Source organism: Chroicocephalus ridibundus, chromosome 3 (assembly GCF_963924245.1).
Source record: "Chroicocephalus ridibundus chromosome 3, bChrRid1.1, whole genome shotgun sequence".
Lineage (NCBI taxonomy): Eukaryota > Metazoa > Chordata > Aves > Charadriiformes > Laridae > Chroicocephalus > Chroicocephalus ridibundus.
In genome coordinates this window covers 119,157,923-119,179,888 of record NC_086286.1, presented here as the reverse complement: position 1 = coordinate 119,179,888, position 21,966 = coordinate 119,157,923, and the positions used below count along the sequence as shown (strand labels likewise).

At 36.5% G+C, this 21,966-nt stretch overlaps 1 protein-coding gene across 1 annotated transcript in view; it reads left to right on the top strand.

Moving 5' to 3' along the window:
- Window positions 1–408: 408 nt before the first annotated feature.
- APOB (apolipoprotein B) overlaps window positions 409–21,966 on the top strand; it is a 38,074-nt gene continuing 16,516 nt past the window's right edge. The window contains exons 1-24 of the mRNA XM_063330555.1: window positions 409–544; window positions 2,193–2,231; window positions 4,899–5,014; window positions 5,890–6,035; window positions 7,056–7,209; window positions 7,395–7,550; window positions 8,560–8,684; window positions 8,872–8,957; window positions 9,735–9,954; window positions 10,980–11,207; window positions 11,397–11,514; window positions 11,637–11,783; window positions 12,857–13,068; window positions 13,420–13,657; window positions 14,205–14,381; window positions 14,679–14,870; window positions 15,641–15,808; window positions 17,005–17,216; window positions 17,760–17,942; window positions 18,167–18,288; window positions 18,902–19,112; window positions 20,392–20,567; window positions 20,702–20,889; window positions 21,155–21,300. Of these exons, the coding sequence (XP_063186625.1) occupies window positions 487–544; window positions 2,193–2,231; window positions 4,899–5,014; window positions 5,890–6,035; window positions 7,056–7,209; window positions 7,395–7,550; window positions 8,560–8,684; window positions 8,872–8,957; window positions 9,735–9,954; window positions 10,980–11,207; window positions 11,397–11,514; window positions 11,637–11,783; window positions 12,857–13,068; window positions 13,420–13,657; window positions 14,205–14,381; window positions 14,679–14,870; window positions 15,641–15,808; window positions 17,005–17,216; window positions 17,760–17,942; window positions 18,167–18,288; window positions 18,902–19,112; window positions 20,392–20,567; window positions 20,702–20,889; window positions 21,155–21,300 (3,818 nt within the window). The 5' untranslated portion in view covers window positions 409–486. The remainder of the gene's footprint in view (window positions 545–2,192; window positions 2,232–4,898; window positions 5,015–5,889; window positions 6,036–7,055; window positions 7,210–7,394; window positions 7,551–8,559; window positions 8,685–8,871; window positions 8,958–9,734; window positions 9,955–10,979; window positions 11,208–11,396; window positions 11,515–11,636; window positions 11,784–12,856; window positions 13,069–13,419; window positions 13,658–14,204; window positions 14,382–14,678; window positions 14,871–15,640; window positions 15,809–17,004; window positions 17,217–17,759; window positions 17,943–18,166; window positions 18,289–18,901; window positions 19,113–20,391; window positions 20,568–20,701; window positions 20,890–21,154; window positions 21,301–21,966) is intronic.

Genomic DNA, 21,966 nt, shown 5'->3' with positions numbered 1-21,966 from the left:
TCAAAAACTCATACCCTTAAGCCTCTCAGCGTCTATACTGAAAGCATGCTGCAGTGATCATTTCTTCCAGCTATAATTTATGCATTGTGATCGTTCCTATGTAGACGTGGGAAATTTAGTTGAATACATTGTTTGAGTCTGTAGCTGAGGGGTTTTGCTTTTAAAACTCTGTTAAAGAAAAAACCCAATGAACTGGAAGAGTAACTTATCTCCAGTATATGCTCAGTCTTCTGCCTTCAGGGACTCCCAGCAACCAAAGCAGAGCATTGCCTGGAGTGCAGTAGGGATCTGGGACTCTCACCTTTGGACCTTTGGCAATTTGCTCTGAGCTTTCTAAACCGTTTGCCTCAGCTGCTTGCTACGGACTATATAAATGGAGGTCCAAGTCAGAAGGCTCATTCTCCCTCTGAGGCGGTAGGGAAGAGGTGAAGAGGGAAGGGAAGGAAAAACAGGAAAAGAAAGCAGCAAGAGGGTTCAGGGCTCACCATGGGCCCTGTGCAGCTCTTGCTGCTCTTGCTGCTGCTGAGCAGTGGTGTTCTCACACGTAAGTACTGCCTTTTATATTAGTGCTTTTTGCCGCTTTATTTATGAACTGATGAAAAAAACAACAATGCAGAAATCAACAGGACAATGGCTTATAAAATTAGAGAGCGTAAGCAAAGATGTCATCTCTTCCCTCTGTAGAACTGTGTAATCATAGGAGCATCCCAACCTAGAAAAATTCACAAATGTCATCTGGTGTCTTTTGATCAGATTTAATGTAATTTGGAACTTGTAAGGAATTCCCATAATTTTTTTTGGCCTAATTGTTGTTCTGTCCTTTTAAACCCCCGTGGAGATACTGTAGCTTGGAGATACCATACAGACTTATCCCAGCTGTTGCTAACCTATTTTGCACACAATATGAAGACGGAGAGCAATAAAGCAAAATGTGCTTGGCAAGCAACACTGACATTTGAAATACAATTTTGTGTTAAAGAGACATAGTCATCAGCAGTAGTAGTAAAAGAAGTAAGCCAATAGAGATTTTTTTCCTAAGATCAGAAATGACAGCTTACATCAATATAGTGCTGTGTATTGTGAGCTATCCTTGCTTCCCAAGAAGTGGCTTTTTAGAATACGACATAGTAGTGTTAAGACTTCGGGAGCCTTAAGGAAGAAAGTGAGTCTGGGGCCAATTACGCAGGTCTGGTTTTATATGCAGATCAAATTCATCATAAATACACCTTTGCTGAGCTAACATTCTGTTGTTGACTGATGTCATACAACTTTAAAGGATGCCCTTGTTTCTAATGGTTATTATTAATGTTAATACTATTGTAATAGTAATAGTAGTATTACTGTTGCTACTGCTATTAGTGTAACTAGCATTAAAATCTATTTCTGTAGAGTGGTTGACCTTATAATTCCCAGAATGAAAATTTAGAAAGTCTGCAGATAATATTGTGAAAAGTGCTGGCATTTATGTGTGATATCCCAAAGACTGACGTAGCGTCAAATGAATGCAGCAAATTTAGCAAATTTACTAGATTATATTTTACTTTATTTTAAATAGAGTCATGTGGGACATACCTAAGACAGATTGGAGCAAATGATTCTACTGAACTTGAATAGGCTTCCAATCAATATTCTTTTCCTCCAAAGAATGAATTCTCAATATTCAGAAAAGATTTAATAGCAGAGAATTGTAGTATTAATTGTCAGTCGTCCTTTTTTAAACGTACAAAAAGAAGAATATAGCCATTCATCCATTATGCAGTATTTTTGTGTGCTCAAATAGACTAGAATTTTGAAATAAACAGTGTTATATGGTACATTTCATCTGTCTACCTCTACATTTTGTGCCCATTGTTTATAAACTTTCTCTTTCGCATAACATAGGGCCTTTGAAAATACTTGTTAGCCTAGAAGCTGATCCTTCTCAGTTTAAAGCAAAGTAATTTAACTCAGTGACCTAAAGATCCAATTCTGAGGTCTTAGTTCACAATATCAAGGCAACTCTAGATTTGTCTCTGTACTGTCCATTTTAGTAGGCGCTTTGGTATTTACATCGGTGTGCCAAACTTCATCAAAAGCTGGTATAAATTATAAATGTCTTGCAATGAAAATGTAGTATGTTTATTTCCGTAGTCCTTGTTTTATAGCTATAAATTGCTTTCCCAGCTTTTAATTCTTGGTTTTGTTCTTTACAGAAGAAGAAACACCTGAAAGTGGAAATCCAGGATGTTCAAGTAACTGATTTTCTGCATCTGCTTTTGTTATTTTATGTTACTGTATTAACTGAATATATCTTTCAAAGCCTGAATTTTCCTATCCCATAAGTCTCTTCCTCTGAAATAACTGAAACAAAAGTGATGACAATATTCTGAAGTCTTTATTGCCATTTATTTTAGGTATTTAATTATCCATAAGGCTTGGCTCCAAGAATTTCAAAAATTTCCTAAGATCGGAAAAGCTGAGGTTGAGTTTCTAAACTTTTAAAAAGCTCCCATTAGGAAAATACTTCCCATTGTTTTGTTGATTTCTTAATTGTCAGGTGCAAATTCCTTAATCTAGAAATCCCTGTTTATCAGGTGTGAAGCTTTAGCGGCGAGGTTACGTACAGTACACCTCACCGTAGGCTGAATCTCAGTTCTCATTTACCCTTCACAGTGACTGCTAAACCCACAGAATCGCACTTGCATATCTAACTAAATACCTGTAGAATAAATCATCAACTCTCTCAGCAAGGACAGCAATTTCTTTAAACAAGTCAAGACTCAGGAAACGCTGATTTTATGCCCTATCTTTATAATGAACTCGGCCTGGCCCTGACTGCTTGGTTAAATACATAATGTTCCACCACAGGGTCAAAGTACCAAATGAGTTGTTTTGTTCTTTGTCCCTTTGGATCTTCAGGGTTGTTTTTTCCCCCTTGTTGGATGCTTTAGCACCATCTCCAGGCAATTGGGTTTATTTCAGCTGCCTGAACCAATTCAAAGGTCTGGGCTTCATTGCCGCTTTCTTGAATATTTTTGTTACAATAAATTATTTGGTATTTGCATTTCTAATCTGATCGTTTCCTTATGCCTTTTCCATTTATTTCTGTTTGAAAGTGGGAAATGAAGCAATAATTAGCCTTTTGGCTTTAACATAGTGGATACTGGTGTTGCGAAAATTTCTGAGAATGTACAGTTAAGCAATGTTATAGTCCAGGATAGCCAAAAGTGACAGGGATAGTGTTGAATTTTTTTAAAGCAGTTAATTTTAAGGTTAATTGGGTCATTTAAGTCGGTTTTGAAATGTTTGTAAGATGCTGATTGCTGTGTGAGAGCTAGTATTGATGATATTAATTCTGTTTAGCAATTATATGAAAGTAATCTCAATTAAAACACTGCTGAAGTATGTAAAGCTAAAAAAAGCGATAGTCCAAAGAGTAAATACGAGATTCATAGTACTATTCTGTTCTCCTCTCTAAGTATGCAATTCTCTAACATGAAGGGCAAGATGACATTGCCACTGGCCTCTGACATGAAAATATTTTATAAAAGAGGAAGAGTAAGCTACAGTCATGGCAGATATAGGCAGGCAAAGTCAAGCAGATTTGATGGCAGACATGTGGGTTTACACTTAGATTACTTTACCTTTTTTTTTTCTGTAAAAGTAGATCAGGGTTCTAATATGTTCAGACAGTCGCAAATAACCAGAGGGGAGCAATTTAGAGAATTGCTTTTCACTCAGCATCACAACAACCTCACAGTCCCAGTGAGCTGCTCAGTCTAAAGAGAGGGAACAGTAACTTCTCTAACGCAGTCACTGACAGTAACTGCTCTAACACAGTCACTTAAAATGCCCGATCATCATATGTTGAGTTTAAAATGATGTTTGCAGTTATAACGGGAGGGAATTGTAATCGAGGACATTGTTTGGCCTACATTACACATTCCAGACACCAAAAGATCATCTCATATCCCTGTATATGACAGTGAGACAAAATATAATTTTCCTTTATGTCTCTATTACCACATTTGTTCCTGCTTGTAGAGTTTAAAATTACAGATGAATTGCCTCTGCAAGCAACAGGAGCAGATTAAACACAGGTGATATTCATCCCTTTGAGGAAGCCCATTAGGTTTTGGGGGTTCCTTTGATAAAAAGAGAAACAGCTCTGGAAACACTTACTCCTGCCTTATTCTTTCACATAACTTAGTGCATTTGTCTTGCTCTGGATGCTCTTCGTATAACTTAGGTTTATCTCCATTAAAGAGTCTACTCTAGTAAAATTTGCTGATCTAATATGTGACTTAGAGCAGATCATGTTTCAGGAGGGTCTGGGGCCAAAAGATACTCTGTAGATTCAGGTGAAATGGTATTGATGAATGCTAATTTTGGTGTTATATCTGTTTCTGTGTTTATTTGCTTTCAGTCTCAGTCATGTGACTTAGATAAAGCAGCTCCTGGCATTTGAATTATTATGGAAAAATCTGAGCTGAAGGGAATCATTTTATGACCAATTTGAAAACTACCATTTGATTGGTTTAATTTAGAAGGAATAGCGTCATTTTAAAAACAGTTCCATATCTTAGGTTTTCTCCTGTTTTTGTCATTAATGTTAATGGGGCATGATTTGAAGGCCAGATGGGGTCATGTTTTCGGATCTCATCAAACAGAGCGGTGGGCCCCAAAACGTATGCTTTCCCACAAGTTTTGTCTTATGCTTCAGAAAGTATCCAGCTGACATGAAGGCATTGCTTCTTTGTCTGAAAGCTATTCTGTAAAAGGAAATAGTGGGAGGGTCCTCATGTTTCCTTTATATGTGGCATTCATTTTAGTTACACAACACTAGGCGTGTATTTTAAGTACGGTCATACGCATATCCTACCCAAGTCATAAAAGCACCCTCTTTTTCCCAATTGCAGAAGATGCAACCAGATTTAAACACCTCAGAAAATATGTTTACTCATATGAAGCAGAAACATCAAATGGGATCACGGGAACAGCAGATTCTCGAAGCGGTTCAAAGATCACTTGCAAGGTAGGGAAAGAGGAGTAAGTACAATCGATTGGGACTGTATACTGAATAACATGGGAGCTGGCAGCCGGGGAGCATCCTTCAGTGTTTTGCCAAAAAAGATCATTCTTTTAAAGGCACATGTTGAGAGTCCTAAGGACTAAGCCCTCCCTGTCCTAGACAGGTGCTGAGGATGGCAGACCTCCTCAGAGGCAGAGGTGGTTCATACTGCTGTGCCTGTGCATTTCCATCCTGATTGGGCTGTACTTTTACACGAGAGAGGGGGAGGACCTGGTAGTTCAGTTTTCCTGTGCTACCAGGCTGAGTCTATCAATGTCCACCAAACAATTCTAGAAGTTGAACCAAAACAGCTCATTGATGCCATGACTGCTTGATAGCCTGTTGATGGTAATGCTCAAGCCAGGATCAGGGCTGTAGGAGTAAAAGGTCCTGTAGACCATTAAACTACCCAATGTCCCTCCACCTTGCCCAAAACTTTCCCATCTTTTTTTTTTTTTTTTCTGAAATGGAGTAACTAGGGAAAATATTTTTTTATGTAGCACACACTGTTCTGACCGAATCTAAACATTGATCAGTGTAATGACTGAAGTTGTCATACAGTCCTTCTAGTACTATAAATTTTCAGAACCTAAGTTACTTGTTTACTGTGTATGCAGCATACTCCATGCCATTAGCCAAGCAAATACCTGCTTTCGTATCTTCTCCCATGTTCCCTTAAGCTATTTGAAGTACTTTGGAATCTTTCCAAACACCTGCTAGCAGGGTGATTCTGCCACCTTACAAAACCCAAGGAATACCTTATTTTCAAAACTGCAACCGGATGAACCTGGAAACGTGATAATGAAAAAAGGATAAACACATCATATTTGTGCTTTCAGGTTGAACTGGAGGTACCACAGCTGTGCCACTTCATCCTGAGGACAATGCATTGCTCCCTGAGGGAGACTTTTGGTGTTGACACTGAGGGAAGGGCCATGCTGAAAAAGTCGAAGAACTCTGAGGACTTTGCAAATGCCATGTCCAAGTAAGAAATATCAATTATCATCAGTACCTGTAGCCTTGACATGGAACAGGCTTCAGTGTTACAGTCCACCCTGACTATGTTTTTTCCAGGCATGGAACACGTTTCATGATAACATGGTAGACTTATAAGCTGGTTCCACAGCAAAACTCTCCCTGATATAATTTAGGGCTATCTTGGCACAGTTCTCAATTGCTAGTGGGGTAGGGTTTTTTCCATCCGGAATTTTCACCTGGCCTGTGTTTGTCATTTATATCATCTACATCAGGAAAATGTTGGGTAGTCCCTGAAAAGGTTATTGCAAGTGGAATGTTCCTTCTTGTAAGCAAATTCTCAAATGGCTATCTGCAGCCATTTTAAGATAATTTTCCTTTGCTGACATGGTACTAAGACTGTGCAATAGAAGGGCATTTGAGACTGAAGTCCAGGTTTCCTATCATGGTCTTTAATGACCTATGCACTTATCTTTTCCTTACTTATCTGCTTTCGTAACTTATTGCTACTCACTTCACCCAGTGCCTGTCAGTGCGTGTTTTACTTGTGCACCTTCATGCTTATTTCAATGCCTCAGTATCCAGTCCATCTTGTTTGACAAGCCATAGATCTCCAAACGGCTTCAGACAGTGTTAAAATACGTTTTTTGAAAAACAATCAAGGTTTTATTTAAAGACTGCAACTAGTAGAGAATCCTTCCCATCATTTTGTAGCCTATTGCAGTGGTTAATAATTACCTCATTTTAAAAATTTACTTATCTCCTCTCTGAATTTGTGCAATTCCAACTTCCAGCCATTGCTCCTGATATTTGCTTGTCCTTAGATGACGTAGTCTGGTGATATCAGAATGTCCTTGGCTAAAATTTTTCTGCTTTAATAGTAGTACTCTGTAATAGGAACAACCGTGAATAGTAAATAATGGTAGACCAAGATAAACACAATGCTTTAGCTATAGCCCAGAAGTTTATTGATAACATGTGGGCGGCTTTAACATGATTTCATACTAACGTTGGGGGTTTTTTTGGACAGACATGAGCTAAAATTCAGCATTCAGGATGGAACAAAAGTCAAGCTGTATCCAGAGAAGGACGAACCTCTGAATGTACTGAATCTCAAGAGAGGGATCATCTCAGCTCTACTTGTGCCAACAGAAACAGTAGAAAACGTAAAAACAATTCCCATGGTAGGTATTTTGAAAAGCATTCACCTTATTTCCTTAACAAATGGAAGAAATCTCACCTAGTGGAGTTACTCCTGAACACAATTTTCGAAAGACCTGGAAATTCAGATGAGAAAGGGTGCCTTTCAGCTAGATCAGAAAATGTGTGACAGCATAAACAAAGACACTGACTTATTTCTTCTTTCCAGGATACTGTATATGGAAAGTGTGACAGTGAAGTTGAATTCAAATCTAGAAAAGGAAATGTAGCAGAAGATATTTCAATTAACAGGGACCTGAAAGCCTGTGACAACTTCAGTCCTATCAGAGATTATGTCAGCCCTATTGCCATTGTGAAGGGACTAGTAAGTATACTATCAAAAATTCTATGATATAACATTCTTCACTAAATCATTTAAACAACTACTACAATAAGTAAATTTTGTAATTATCTTCTAAAACTTAAATGGGTTTTCTGCCCCCTTGCATTATATCAGACTGTGGTTTTGTTGGCAGTCAATAGACAAAAAACAGATTCAGGGAAAGAGGATAATTACTTTCTTTCATATTCTTCTCAAGAATTTTTAAAGGAGACCTTTTCATAGATGGAGTTAGCGTTATTGATTGCACGTTAACCTATCAGATCACATCCAAATTTTTAATTTTGTGGGTCAAAACTTTCAACATTCCCATTTCATGTAAAAAACGCCACCAAACCCCTGCTGATGTGTATGCAATGTGCAGGAGAAGAGGGTTTTAAATGCCCCAAAGTAAATGGTTTGACATGCTGTTGAGGCTAGTTGTGAATCCACAATGATCAAGTGCAGTTGCTTGCGTGAATATTGGCAGATTTCTTCCTGGTGTCATGGCATCTGTACTTTTGAGTGTTTTCCCTCAAATAAAATTAAATAAATCAAGATTTCATACCATGCTAAAAAAAGCACATTTTACAATTTCTTCCACTTTTACAGCTTACTGTATAAATCTTAAAAATGTGCATAATAAGAGTGAAATTAAAAAGTCCATCAGCTATTATGAGGAGCCTGAACTACTCTAAAAATCACAAACTGGTTTCTATGAAGGAGTCCTTTGTGGTAGGCAGCAGGGGATCCATCATGAAGTAACTGCTAAGCCAAACACGTTAGTAAGGCCTGAGGGAAAATTTCAGTGGGCTTTTTCGCCTGAGAAGAGACTTAAGACCAAAGATTGATGCTGGCACAATTTTGTCTTTGTGTGAGAATGATTCCAGTTATGCACCTTTGTTTCCAATATGCTGTAACTGTTAATATTACAGGAAAACTGTGGCAGCCTTTAAAACTATGTTTGTTTCCTATACTATTCAGTAAAATGACTGCCAAACTATTCATTTTACAGAATATCCCGTTATCTACCCTTCTAAGAAGCACTCAATTCTGTCATTACAATATTGATGCAAAGAAAAGGCATATAAGAGATGCTGTCTGCAGTGAAAAACACCTGTTTCTGCCTTCCTCATACAAGTAGGTTGCTCGCTGTTTCTCAATACCCTTTCTTTATAAATATTCATTTTGAATGATGATGTATCACATTCTGCCCTGACTTCATCCCTAAATACGCATTTTGTTCTCAAGGAGGGACAAAGCATAGAAAGATGCCTCAAAGGCACTTAAACTCAACTAAAGTGCTCGATTTTTCTTTGTTTGCCAGAAATCGCTATGGTGTGATGACAGAGGTCAACCAGACACTGAAGCTTGAAGATACCCCAAAGATCAATAACAGAAATTTCGATGGAGGTATAGCTGAAATTCTCAATAATACACATACAGGGAGAAAATATAAATACATGTCAAATACAGGGACAACAACTTTTTTTAAACCCGGAATTCATTAACTATGCAGTTAATGACCAAAACAATTCCTAATTTTTAATGAAATTTGATCAATTTAGTCAGTAAAAAGTTTGGCGTATAAAATGGAAAAGCCTGAAAAGTTGAAAATCACGCTATAATTTTAAATAATCTTTCTCTTTTCATTTTAATTTTGAAATTATTATTATTTATTATTAAAAAGTTATAATTTACTTGGGAAGTAATTTTAATCTTATTGTAAATGAGTTTAATGATCCCTTTTTAGCTAACCATAATTTCTTATGCAACTTTTAGCTTCAGCTACCAAATGTAAACAGTCCATGATTACTATACATTTGGTTCTAAAACACACTACTTTGAGATGCCTTGCAATTTGTTATTCCTAGTCATAACGTATTTCTCCCAAGATATATTCATTAAAAGTTGAAAAAGCAAACTGTGCTAATATAAAAGGTAGTAAGGAATCATCTTCATAAAAATTTAAAAGAATTTATATGAATAAGTATTATTATTATTAATTTTGGGGAGAATTACATTTAAATTCCATTCCATTCCATTATTTTTTAGAAACTGTTCAGCTGCTAAACTTCAACAATTTTCATATAAAACAACCTACAGGTTTTATATTTATGCAGAAGTTAAAAATTAACATAGCTCCTTGATGATGACATAAAGAATGCAATTTTTTTTTTTAATTTCTAGATGAACTGGAAGAGAAAGGACTTGCATTGGAAAGTACAGATGCCAAATTTCCTAGGCAGGGGGATGCTGTTCTGAAAATCCTTCAGGAACTGCAGAAACTTACAGCCTCCCAGCAGAACCAGCAGAGAGCAAGACTCTTTTACAAATTTGTTACCGGACTTAGAAGTTTACATAACACCACTCTTGGCTCTCTTGTACCAAAGATGATGGAAACTTCAAGGTACGTTACACAGTTCGTTGTGTAAGTACACCACGTGTCAATGCCAGAGCAAATCCATTCTAAAGTTGACGATTTGCTGCAAACAGTGTTAAATTAGAGGTTAATTAGATGTAAAGAGTGTCTTTCGGAAAAATAAGTATCATCAGTATTATCTAGAGAGAGAAAGAAGGAAGAGAGAGTAAAACCTGTGGATTTCACGTTTTTCCATCAGAAATGCTGTGTTGGTAATTAATTGGAACTTGTACATTAAATATTTGACAACAGTATAAGAATTCAAATAGATCTGAAACTCCTAGGCTTCTATGAAGAACTAATGTCATTTTGATCATTCCTCCATCAAAGCTTCCAAATTTATTGGAGAAGCTGAACTATGAATTAGAGTATAACAGCCCCTCACAGGGTTTTTCTCCCTGACACCGTCACAAGTGTGTATGCCAGGCACAATCCTGTGGATCTGTTGTTATAGCCAAATATCTTTCGTGCCGTTTTGCTCAAGGACAATGACTGTAATTGCAGACTCCCAAGTCTGACTTATTGCAAAGAACACAGTTCTGAAAGTGAGATTTTGAGAGACATGGCAGGGCACGATTCTTTGGTCTGACCCTGCTCTCCACTCCCCACCCTTACTCTTCTGTCCTAGCTGGACTTGAGTCAATTTACACATAGTTTATGTCCTCAGTCTGTAGAGGGGCTAGTGCCTCAGAGTGGTTCAATATATTATATTATAACACTTAAAGTTGTGGGAAAGTCTGTTGTGGAGAAAAAAAGATATGTCTGTGTAATTATAGTGTTGTTAATACTTTCTTGTTTTTCAGAGCTAATCATGTTATTAGCATAACTTGTAAAACTAAGAAGCTTCTTTTTGATAAGCGATTGTGTGATTTGCTTCCAGTTACACATAAGCATACATAATTTACATTAAAACAACTTAATAAACCTGTCAAATGTTTATTTCAAACATGCAACGTGCAGCGATAACTGCAAACAGGGAATTAATCAATCAAAGTTATCTCTTTTCTTTTCAGTTCCATCACAGTTCAGGCCCTGACCCAGTGCGGGACTCCAGAGTGCTATGGTGCAGTCCTTCAAATACTGAGAACTGGAAACGCGAATCCACTCGTGGTAGACCTGATCACATACACCCTGGGACTATTGCCTTCTCCAACACCAAAAAGAATACGGGAAATTCTTAACATGGCCCAGTATCAGCCAAGTAGAGCTTCTTTTTACGGCTTGAGCCACGCTGTTACTAAGTAAGTAACGATAGCATGTAATTGTACAAAATAACCTCAAGAAAACGTTACAATGCTTAGAGTAAAACCTAAGAGTAGTCACTTTTTGAGGATTTTTTTTTGTTAATTTCATGAATTTGCTCTTTGAGAATAAAGAAAATAGACATTTCCTATTTTTTACTTTTTTTTCTGGTGTGTTTCTCTCTTTAGGTTCTACAACGAGAAGATGGTTGTGACAGAGGAAGTAACAGATGTTGCAGACTTCATGGTGTCACTGCTGGGCACTGATTGCTCTGGGGAAGATGAACTCACATACCTCACACTTCGGGTATTTTTATTTTCTTCTTTCCTTATGCAGGCTATTATTTTAAATTGTAGCACATATATTACTCTACTGCTCTTGGTGGAGAATAAATGTTTGTTATCTTTCTGTGTTTTCATCGCTGACAGGCTATTGGAAACATGGGTGCAGTAATGGAGAAAGCTAAACCCAACCTGAAATCTTTTCTTAAGACATGTATCAGAAGTGAAGCTGCATCGCTTTCAGTTCAGAAAGCAGCCATCCAGGCATTCAGGAAAATGACCATTACTGAGGAGGTAAACTGGGTCACAAGAACTAGCATAAACTGTCTTCGGCTCACCTTGACTGTTCACAGAAGTTATTGAATATGCGAAAGCATTCCCATTATTTCATAGTTTTGCCATCTCCCTTTTAGCCGTCTCCAGCTTTTTTAGAATTCCTTTAGTTAGTTTAGTTTCCACCCACGTACCTGAGAAGTTCTCCAGGTTTCTGACATAATGCGAGTTGCTCCTTTGAGATGCAGTTGCTCTGTATAGATGGCCTCTGCTTAAATGGGAAGTTTGGATCTGTTCCTGTTAGAGTGTCTTAAATGGAGTTCTACTTATTTAAACGTCGCTTTAACTGATGAATTACTGCAGATTTAAATGGATTTAACTAAGAAAAAGCCAGGTCCCTATTTTATACAGGCATTTTGTTGTTGTTGTTATTAATAGTACTGGTTAGATTTACGTTTACATCCAGAGACATTAAAGCACCTCCTACAGAATGGGTGTCATTATACACAGCATCTTCATCTTAGTGTAGTGAAAGTTTCAATATCTATAAGTTTCTAATCTAAGAGACATGCTCTTGTTTCCAGACAAGACTTAATGACTCTGGGAGCCTGGAAACAGCTGGTGCTCATGTCCTTAGATGCGATTTAATTTAAAGCATTTAATTTTTTTTTATTATTATTTATTTTCAAACTATGTTTATTTTCCTGCAGCAGAAGAGTCTTATCACCACCCTTTCCTAAACTGAATGGTCTTTCAGCCAAAATTTGAGATTTTTTCTGCAAACCAGAACACTTATGATTCCCAACAATCAAACCTCAGTATTCTAAACAAAAAAGTAACCTGTCAGATACAGGATAAGAAAATCATTTTTAATAAAATCATAATTTCTATGGCATTTTCTATCAAAAGAAACTTTATCAGAATAGCTTCAATTAAAAATTTTTCGTCAGTTATAGAAATAAGGTATAGATATAGTTACTCAATCCTGAAAAAATTACATCCTGGAAATTATTTCACCCTATATATTCCCAAAAGAGTTTAACAGTATCATCTACTGCCAGCTCATCAGTGCAAACCTTTCTCTATTTATATAGGATCGTTCAGCACTTCTGAAAGCTTTCCAAGAAGGAGAAGCACCTACAGACAAACGTCTAGCGGCGTATCTCATTCTGATGAAAGATCCTTCCCCAACTGATCTTGCAAAGATTTTGAGAGTCCTCACAAAGGAGAAGAACGAGCAAGTGAAAAGCTTTATTGCCTCACACATTGCCAACATCCTAGACTCCGAAGAAGTAGGCATTGAAGAGTAAGTAAAATTTAGTTATATACTGGTCTCCTAGGAAGAACAAAGTTCTGACCATAATTGCAGTGGTAGTTATTTAGCAATGCATTTTCTGCTTGGTTTTTTGTTTGCTTGTTTGTTTTCTTTGAGCAGGCACATCAGCTGAGTAAATCTATGGCTTTGACAGAGCAGAGCCAGCTTACGATCTTCCCCTTAAGTCTTATTTTTACTGTTAATATGTGCAGAGAGCTAGCAATTTATATTCACCTCAGCTGTAAGAATGTCTGCAAGTAACACAAACAATACCTCAACTAAGACTAAATGTGTTTCTGGAATTTATACTAATCGTATTTGTATTGCTGTCCTCTTTCCTAGTCTAAAAAGCCGAGTTGAAGAAGCTTTGAAAGGAAACCAGGTTCCAACAGCCAAAGATTTCAGAAAATTCTCACAAAATTATCAGATTTCCAAAAGAGTTTCTGTACCTGGAGTTGATCCCATCTCTGCCAAACTAGAGGGAAATGTGGTGTTTGATCCAAACAGCTACATTCCTAAAGAGACTATGCTGAAAACCACCCTGAATGTGTATGGATTTGCCCCAAGCGATATCTTTGAGGTACAACAATTATCAAAAACTTTTGCTAGTATTCAGCTGTTTTCTTTCTCATTTCTGTTTGCTTATAACAACTTCCTCTGAATAACGTATTGTTTTTACAAGCTTTGGGAGAAATCTAAAGATCACTATGCTTACAAGGGGACTTTCATTTGATCTCAATGGGCGTTAGAGCAAGCCAACCGTTATGTGATGTCACTTGCCACTGACTGGATGGACGACCCTGTTGGAGTTATTAAAGGCCTCAGCTAGGGTAAAATGAACCCATCTGTAACAAATTGACTTCAAGCTAATGAATTATTACTGGCACACTGAAGTAGTCATAGTAGATTTTAAGGGAGATACAGCCTGTGTGTAGGTTTTTTGTTGGACCTCACCACAGAGATAAAACTCATTGTAAGACCTAGTATTCTGTCTCTTCCCTTAAGAATCATAGACTTGTAGGATAAAGTTTAAATGTATTGTTTGTTCCCCAAGAAGTCTATTTGTTGCAAAGCTCCAAAGATGTGGGGAAATTGTCTCAGTTATTGCATTGTCCTGTTCATTCCAGCTTGGCTTGGATGGAAAGGGGTTTGAACCAACACTGGAAGCTTTGTTTGGAGAGAAGGGGTTTTTCCCAGACACTGCAAGCAAGGCCTTGTACTGGGTTGACGGCAGAGTGCCAGCGCAGGTTTCCAAGGCACTTTTTGACTACTTTGGTTACTCCCAGGATGACAAGCAGGATCAGGTACAGCTTGAAAACATTCTCTGTGCAGCACGGCATTCCTATCTTTACACAATAATTACAGCACTTCCCTCTCTATTGTATACAAGCCTTCTCTTCTGGTAAGCTAAAATAGAAATGCTTAATACTATTTAGCAATGTTTTTTTCTTAATTGTATGTGGGAGGGGCCTTTTTCTGGAGGCAAATCTGTAAGAAATGCATGTGCAGATTAGCTGGCATTCAGTAAGTAACTGGTTTAGATATATGATCTTACAGATTTCTCATAAATCTGTTTTACTACTTTCTGACCAAATTTTCAGGATCTCATGAAAGGAATAATGCTTAACCTTGAAAAATTGATAAAAGAATTGGGCAACAAGGAGGCTCCCGAAGGAAAAGCATATCTGAGAATCCTGGGAGAAGAACTTGGGTACATGAAACTCAATGATTTCAAATTGCTGGGAAGCATGATTTTAAAGAGCGTTAAAATTCTTCAGACTGTTCCAGAAATGGTATGTTTCTGATGCACCAATGTGTATTACTAATTTGGGGGGTTTGTACAAGATTTTTTTAAGATTTTGATTGTGTTTATCTATGATGTAAAGAATGGATACTTGATACTAGCATGAAAATAAAATTATGTAAAATAAAATATGCAGATTAGTCTGAAGCACAATGAGAAACCCATGAAGACTCCTGAATAACCAACTGGAGTCCTTCTGGAAGATGGGTGAGGGGAAGGAAAGAAGGAAGGTTCAGATCTTATTGTATGATTGAGATACCTATTGGAACAATCCCCAAAATCTTAGTGCTGGCCATTTTATTATACTACTAAATTTCTGATTGCTAAAATGTATATTCATATTAAGCAATAATTCGCCATGTTTAAAAGAAAGCAAGATGTAGTACAGTTTAGGAATATTTGGTAAAACCCTTCTTTCATTGAAGTAAAAAAAAGCTTTGCCATTGACTTTGGGGAAGCCAGAATGTTACGTGTTATCTAAATGAATTTACCTTTGTATGTGTATGTCAAGGTAGGTGATCCGTGTGTATCAAGGGAGGTGATAAAATCTAGTATTCATTTAAAGCTAAGATTTTGATAAACAGTCTTTAGTATATTTTTTGAAGCATGGAATCTGTAGAAATTAGTTTCTGTACTGTATATTAAATTAATTTCTGGATTGTACGGTTGCAATCATTCAATGATCAATTTTTAAAGTACGAAATGGACGTATTCCAAAGTGTAGATTTCTTAGTGTTCATTTCCTTGTTTGATTCACAGATTGCACAAGCCATCTCAAAAGGTGTGGACAGGGATTTATTTGTCCACTACATGTTCATGGACAATGAGTTTGAGCTTCCAACTGGAGCAGGTTTGCAGCTGAAGTTTGCCTTGTCTGGAATAGCGACACCTGGGGCCAAAGTAGCTGTGAAGCTTCATCAAAAAAGCGTAAGCATCAAAACACCTTGCTTTATTTTGTCTCCTCCTGATAATCTACAGTCTCATTTAGGGATAAAACTGTAACACCAGAAGAATTTTAAAGACTACAGAATACTCTTTAAATGAAAAAACCAGCTTACTTATTAGAGGTCTCCAGTTAATTTGTGAATGACATTTACATTGAAGTAAGAAGTAATACATATAATACATTAAGCATGAGACATAATAAAATTTATGAATTTAAAGTATTTTAATCACCCTTTCAAAAATAATCTTTTTAATCTCTGTTTATTTCTCTCTTCGGGCTCTCAAATGAGACTAGTACAAAAGCTACAGCATGTGAATTTGGTGTTCAAACCAAACAGTTAATAAAAAATTTTGATGTAGCCCATTCAAAGTGAAAATTTTGATTTTCAATTAGAAGAAATATTGAAAACTGAGTTAAATGATCTGAAAGGAAACATTTTAAAATTATAACAATTAAAGAGCATATTACATGAAATTAATTATCCAGTTAAAATTAAAAAAAAATAAAAAATTAAATATTTCCATTCTTTTTGCCAGTTTTAATAACTATTTTTCTCCAATTCAGTCAATATTATATATAAGTTTCTCAATAGTTTCAGTTCACTTAAACTTTTAATTTTCCACCATATACACTATTTAAGTAAAAATAAAAAAATATGTCCTCAAATTTAGTACTGGTTGCCTTTTAGTTACCTTTGGAATCTTTTCCAGAATTTTGCATTCTGTCCCTTTTTGTAATGGCAAAACCAAAAGCTTGAAAATAAGCTGTTTTCTGTTTAGAGAAATTCAAATCTTGGATTAATTTCTTTTTTGTCGAATAGTTTACTCATTGTTTCTGAAAATTGCTATTTTGTTTTTACAATGGAAAACTGGCTCTTGTCTTCAGATTTAAAAATACATTCAAGTAACTGCATGTACAAAACCTTTCTGGAGCATTGGTATTTTTGCATTGAAGTAGGTAAGGCTCCTTGGTGTTATCATCCTGCTGTATTTGTTACATCACAGTTACCACTTATGTGGTCCCTCTGCTTATGTGACTTGGGAATACAATTCTTTGAATAGCAAAATCAATTCTATAAACCCTACCTCTAGATTATCAAGCATATTACATTTGTTTTATAGATCCAGGAAGAAGCGAATTGGGCAAATAAATATACCATTTTGTTTTTATTAAATAGATGCAAGCAGAACTTATTGCGAAACCTTCAGTAGCAATTGAGTTTGTAACGCACCTGGGAATAAACATGCCTGAATTTGCTAGAAGTGGCGTGGAGGTGAATTCTAATATATTCCATGAGTCTGGAATTGAAGCACATGTTAGTATGAAAGCTGGGCAACTGAAATTCAGCATTCCTGCTCCGAAGACTCCAACAAAGCTCCTCAGTATCAGGTAATGAGAACTGAATGAGAACTTTCGAGGCTATGTTCTTCCCTTCTCTCTTATTGTGATGGAACTGAGAGGCTGGGGCACACATGGAGAAATTTTCAGTTCAGAAAAATCCCAGACATTGTAAAAGTGTGATAACTTCTTTTGTAAGATAAGCAAATAGCCCAGATAAGTGGCGACTGGGAGTCAAGGCTTACAGATTATTTAATTTGTCACTATTTTCTGAAATTTTCAACAAGACACTGAACATTTCTATTATTTTGTTTTCTTTCATAAAAAATTTATTATAATAGCAATGCCTATTTTTAGGTTGAATTTAAATGAACTACTTATATTAATTTTAGAGAGGGTAAATGGCTCAATACACAGAATTATAATTATCAATAATATTACTTACAATAATAAACCACTTGATCATTTAACCACCATATGTTATTTCATTAACACCTACCTTAATAGGTGATTTTTAGTCAGAAAGTAAGCTTCTTAATAGAACAATATCTGAACACCTGTCCTGGGAGTGAACGGCTCACTTTTCCATTCCAGCAACACGCTACATTTGGTGTCTCCAGCCAAAACTGAAGAGATTCCACCTCTGATTGAGAACCGAGAAACCTGGACTTCTTGCAAGCCTTTCATTACTGGTCTAAATCTCTGCAGCAAATTATTGTACTCTAATGCCAGTGCCACAGAGGCAGCTCCATATTATCCCTTGACTGGAGAATCCAGGTAAGTCATATCAGCTTTAACTGTGTTTATTTTGGGTTAACTAACCTTTCCTCTTAGGGCTTAGTATCTACACTGCCCTCTCACATAAAGCTTACCTTTAAAAATCTTTAAAAACAAACAAGCAGGAGGTTTAAAAACAAACTAGCAGGAACTGTATGATTTCTTCTATTTGTGGTCATGAACAAAATAGTTATTTACAAGACATATGTTTATTCTTTCTTTAGATTTGAAGTTGAAATAGTGTCCACAGGTGAAGTGAAGGAATACTCTGCAAGTGCAAATTATGGCCTGCAGAGAGAGGACAATGACCTGATAGACACCTTAAAGTTTGCTGTCCAGGCAGAAGGTAAGAGTCTGAAAAAGAAATTTGGTTTAGCTCAGTTGACTGTCATTTAATGTGAAAAATATTTGTAGGAATAAATCATTAAAAAAATCTTTACAGTATAAAATGGAATACTATTTTCACCCTTTAATTCTCATTTAATTTCATATATGCAATCCCAGTGCAAAATTTTCATGATCAGAGCCTGATTATTTTATCCCCAAAATATTTCCCCATGATTTAAATAAAAGTGTGATGTTGGAGAATTGAAGCAAGGAAGAGAAGTTGTTAATGAGTTCTATGTAAGCAAGAGAAAAATACCATTTCTGATGAAATATGGAAGTAAAGCATAGAAATTGAGAAGAACTACATAAACAGAAAATTTTTCAAAGGCAGAATCTGTGGGATAGCAAGTTTACCTAACAAAAGTAGTGACAGGATTAGTGGATCAGCCCATGATGGCTTTAGAAGATGAGGAGAAAAAAAGATGATCCACTTTCTAATTCAGACCCATCAAAGGTTGTGTTAGATCTTCAGGGTGATATAATTTCCAGTCGATACTTTTTTATTCTCCTTTTAAGAAAAGTCCAAAAAGATTCCATAGTTGCGAATAACCAAAATACATTATGTTTTCCAGGTGTAGAGCAGCATGAGGCCACATTGACCTTCAGGTACAACAGAGACAGAAAGATTTTGACCAGTGACGTCCACATTCCAGATATTGATGTTGACTTTGGTACAAACTTCAGAATTACTGATGAATCCATTTCTGGGAAGAAAGCATATACTTTTGTCTTAGACTTCAATAACAAGAAGATTTCTGAAGTTACTCTTACTGGCCAGATAAGGTAACTCAGAAAACCACTTAGGCTTTTACAGATACCTTTGCATAAGATAGCAAAGGTTTTATTGAAGGTAGAGAATTTTGGGAAATTTTATCCCATTTTGGAGAAATTCCTTATATAGAGAGACATATAAACTTGTCATTCAAACCCTCTTTAAAAGCTCTTGAAGTATTTTAGTTGTGATCCATCACGTATACATCAAATAAATACATCTAGTCCACCAACTGATCTTTCCTATTATATGTATATATATATAATTTGTATTACAACTTCCTTGGGCTAATTCTTCCATGTTTTGCACACACATGACTACAAGAATGACATTGTACTAGTGTTATTGCAGGTGTGATAATCCAAGGATATAAACAAGGCAAGATTTGTTCAGAGAGGTATTATCATTTACTGGTTATGTTCAGCTCTAAAAAAAAGTTATTACATCTCCCCATGAAGAAATCTAATGGCACTCAATAAGCAACAAAACCAAAAATAACTGAGAGCTTCCTGTAAAAATTCCCACGCTTCATGATGAGAATATTTCCGGGAACACCTACAGGGGAGCTAACAAAAATGTTCAGCCTGCCAGGGTTTCTAAAACTGTCTGCCTCACAAGCTCATAGTGCAATGAGCTGATCACATTCTTTAATAAACCTCAATCTTCCATGGAATTCTGTGATCTTGATGGTGCCCCAGGGAGTCTTTGTCTTTGCTGTTCATGCAGAATTGCCTCTGATATCAGTGGGAGCTTTGGACAGATGTCAGGGACCTCAATTCCCTTTCATTTGCACTAACATAATATTAGAAGTTTGCTCAAGTCAACAAAGTTACAGAGATATAAAATAAATGTGAATAAAGGAAAATGAAGCCCTGTGGCATAATATATTTTGTCAAGTGTTTTGTTCCTATGTGATTCATGGCCACAGTCTGTATCCTTTAGTAGTAAATTCAGCTTGAGTAAGGAGTTCAGAATTTGGTTCAGGTACAACTTTACCAAGACAGGTACATATTTCCATCCATTTCAGTATTACGGAATTAATACAGAATTATTATTGTGTGTATCTGCACAGTAGCAATATAATAATTTACTGTAGATTTCCCAAAGTAACTAGCAGAAGCTGAAAACATTCATTGAATTGGAACAGAGTTTACAAGTTTGATTCAATCTATTTTTTTTAACACCTACTATACCTTTACTATAGATTTAGATGCTGAAATTGCTCCTGAAACATAAGTGAACAATTAGAGTGAAATTTTTTATATTCACATTTACTTTTTGCTTTCACAGGTATGCTGGAATGGAAGAGGCAATGTTAGGAGGCACCGTTTCTATTCCTCGCCTGCAAACTGAATTTAGAACTGAAGCACTGGTTAATTATTCACCAACCAAAGGATATCTTCAGATGAACGCAGCTGCAACAACTCATGGAAACTCAGTTTCAGAAAGAGTACTTCTCAGATACGGTAGGGGCAAAAACATGATCCATGTGTACAACCTATAAATTTAAGCATCTTGTTACATTAGTTTATAGTATATCCCTACATAGAATAAGAATATTACTCATTTAACCTTTTTCTTTTAAATTCATGATTTTCAGATTCTGAGAAAGTTGAGCTAGAGTGGAATTCAGGCGCCAGTGCTGCTGTGAAGAAAATGTCTTCTGGCTTCCCAGTTGACTTTTCAGACTACCCAAAAACTTTCGAGAAGCATGCCAATGAACTGCTGGATCGGAAAGTGGCTCATACAGATATGACACTGCGACATATTGTGTCACAATTTATCGTGGTATGTTTCAAGTTACAGTAGATATTACAGCTTGACCACATAGCCTTGGTGAATTCTTGCCTCCCCTGTGGAAGCCAAAATGGGAACTTCTTGTAAAAGCACTCATCGTATTGAATAAGATGTATATTTCCAACTTTGATCGAGCCAGTCACTTTATCAGATGCCTAGGACTCAGTATACGGATAGTTACAATGGCTTTCAGATAACTTACTGGGAAGTTCTAAAACTTGTTATTTACTTTGAAAAACTTGTCTCTTCTTTGTAGGCAACCAACACCTGGCTGCAAAAGGCATCAAAAGATGTCCCCTATGCCCAAACTCTGCAAGACAAACTAAGTGGACTGCAGGAACTGAGCATTCAGAAAATTAGCCTGCCTGTTATCACCATTCCTGAAGAACTTTTCCTGAAAAGGTAGGGAGAGAAACTAGGACAGTCACCCAGGAAACTGAAAATAGATATTTGTTCATATATTTTTTGTCATTTTGGTTTACTTTGTTTTATAAAACAGCGTGGAAATGCTGTAAACATTAGCATAAAATTGGAATCATATCAAAGAATTTTAAGATCAGAGAGATGAAGTTACATGGAGGAAATTATGCATGTGTTTAATACAGATTTGACTCAGCGGTCACTCCTGAAGCACATGGATATATCCTGAAGTATTGTGTTATCTAGTAGTGAGAAATGAAGAAAAATACAGTGTTGAACAATCTTTACTCTAAGCCACAGAACTGATGAAGCCAGGTTTCCTATAGGTTTGTGTCCTGCATCCCTACAGACCTTTTTGTCTTTGGCCGTAACCTTAATATCTCTCCTTTTACCTGTGCAGTCCTACTGGACGGTTCTTCCCATTCCCCTAGACATACTGGTTGACCTCTACCAATATAGTACCCTGAACTCTTCCCATGTCTGACTCCATCTGTCAATTCCTCAGAGGCAACACATGCCATGGATGTACACGTATGGACTGGAGGCTTGCACTAGTTTGGGCCCATCTCCTCCACCTAATAGAGAGTTTCACAGAACTTGCATGAATGTAATTACCCTTCAGGCTTTTACCCTTCTGTCAAATATGAT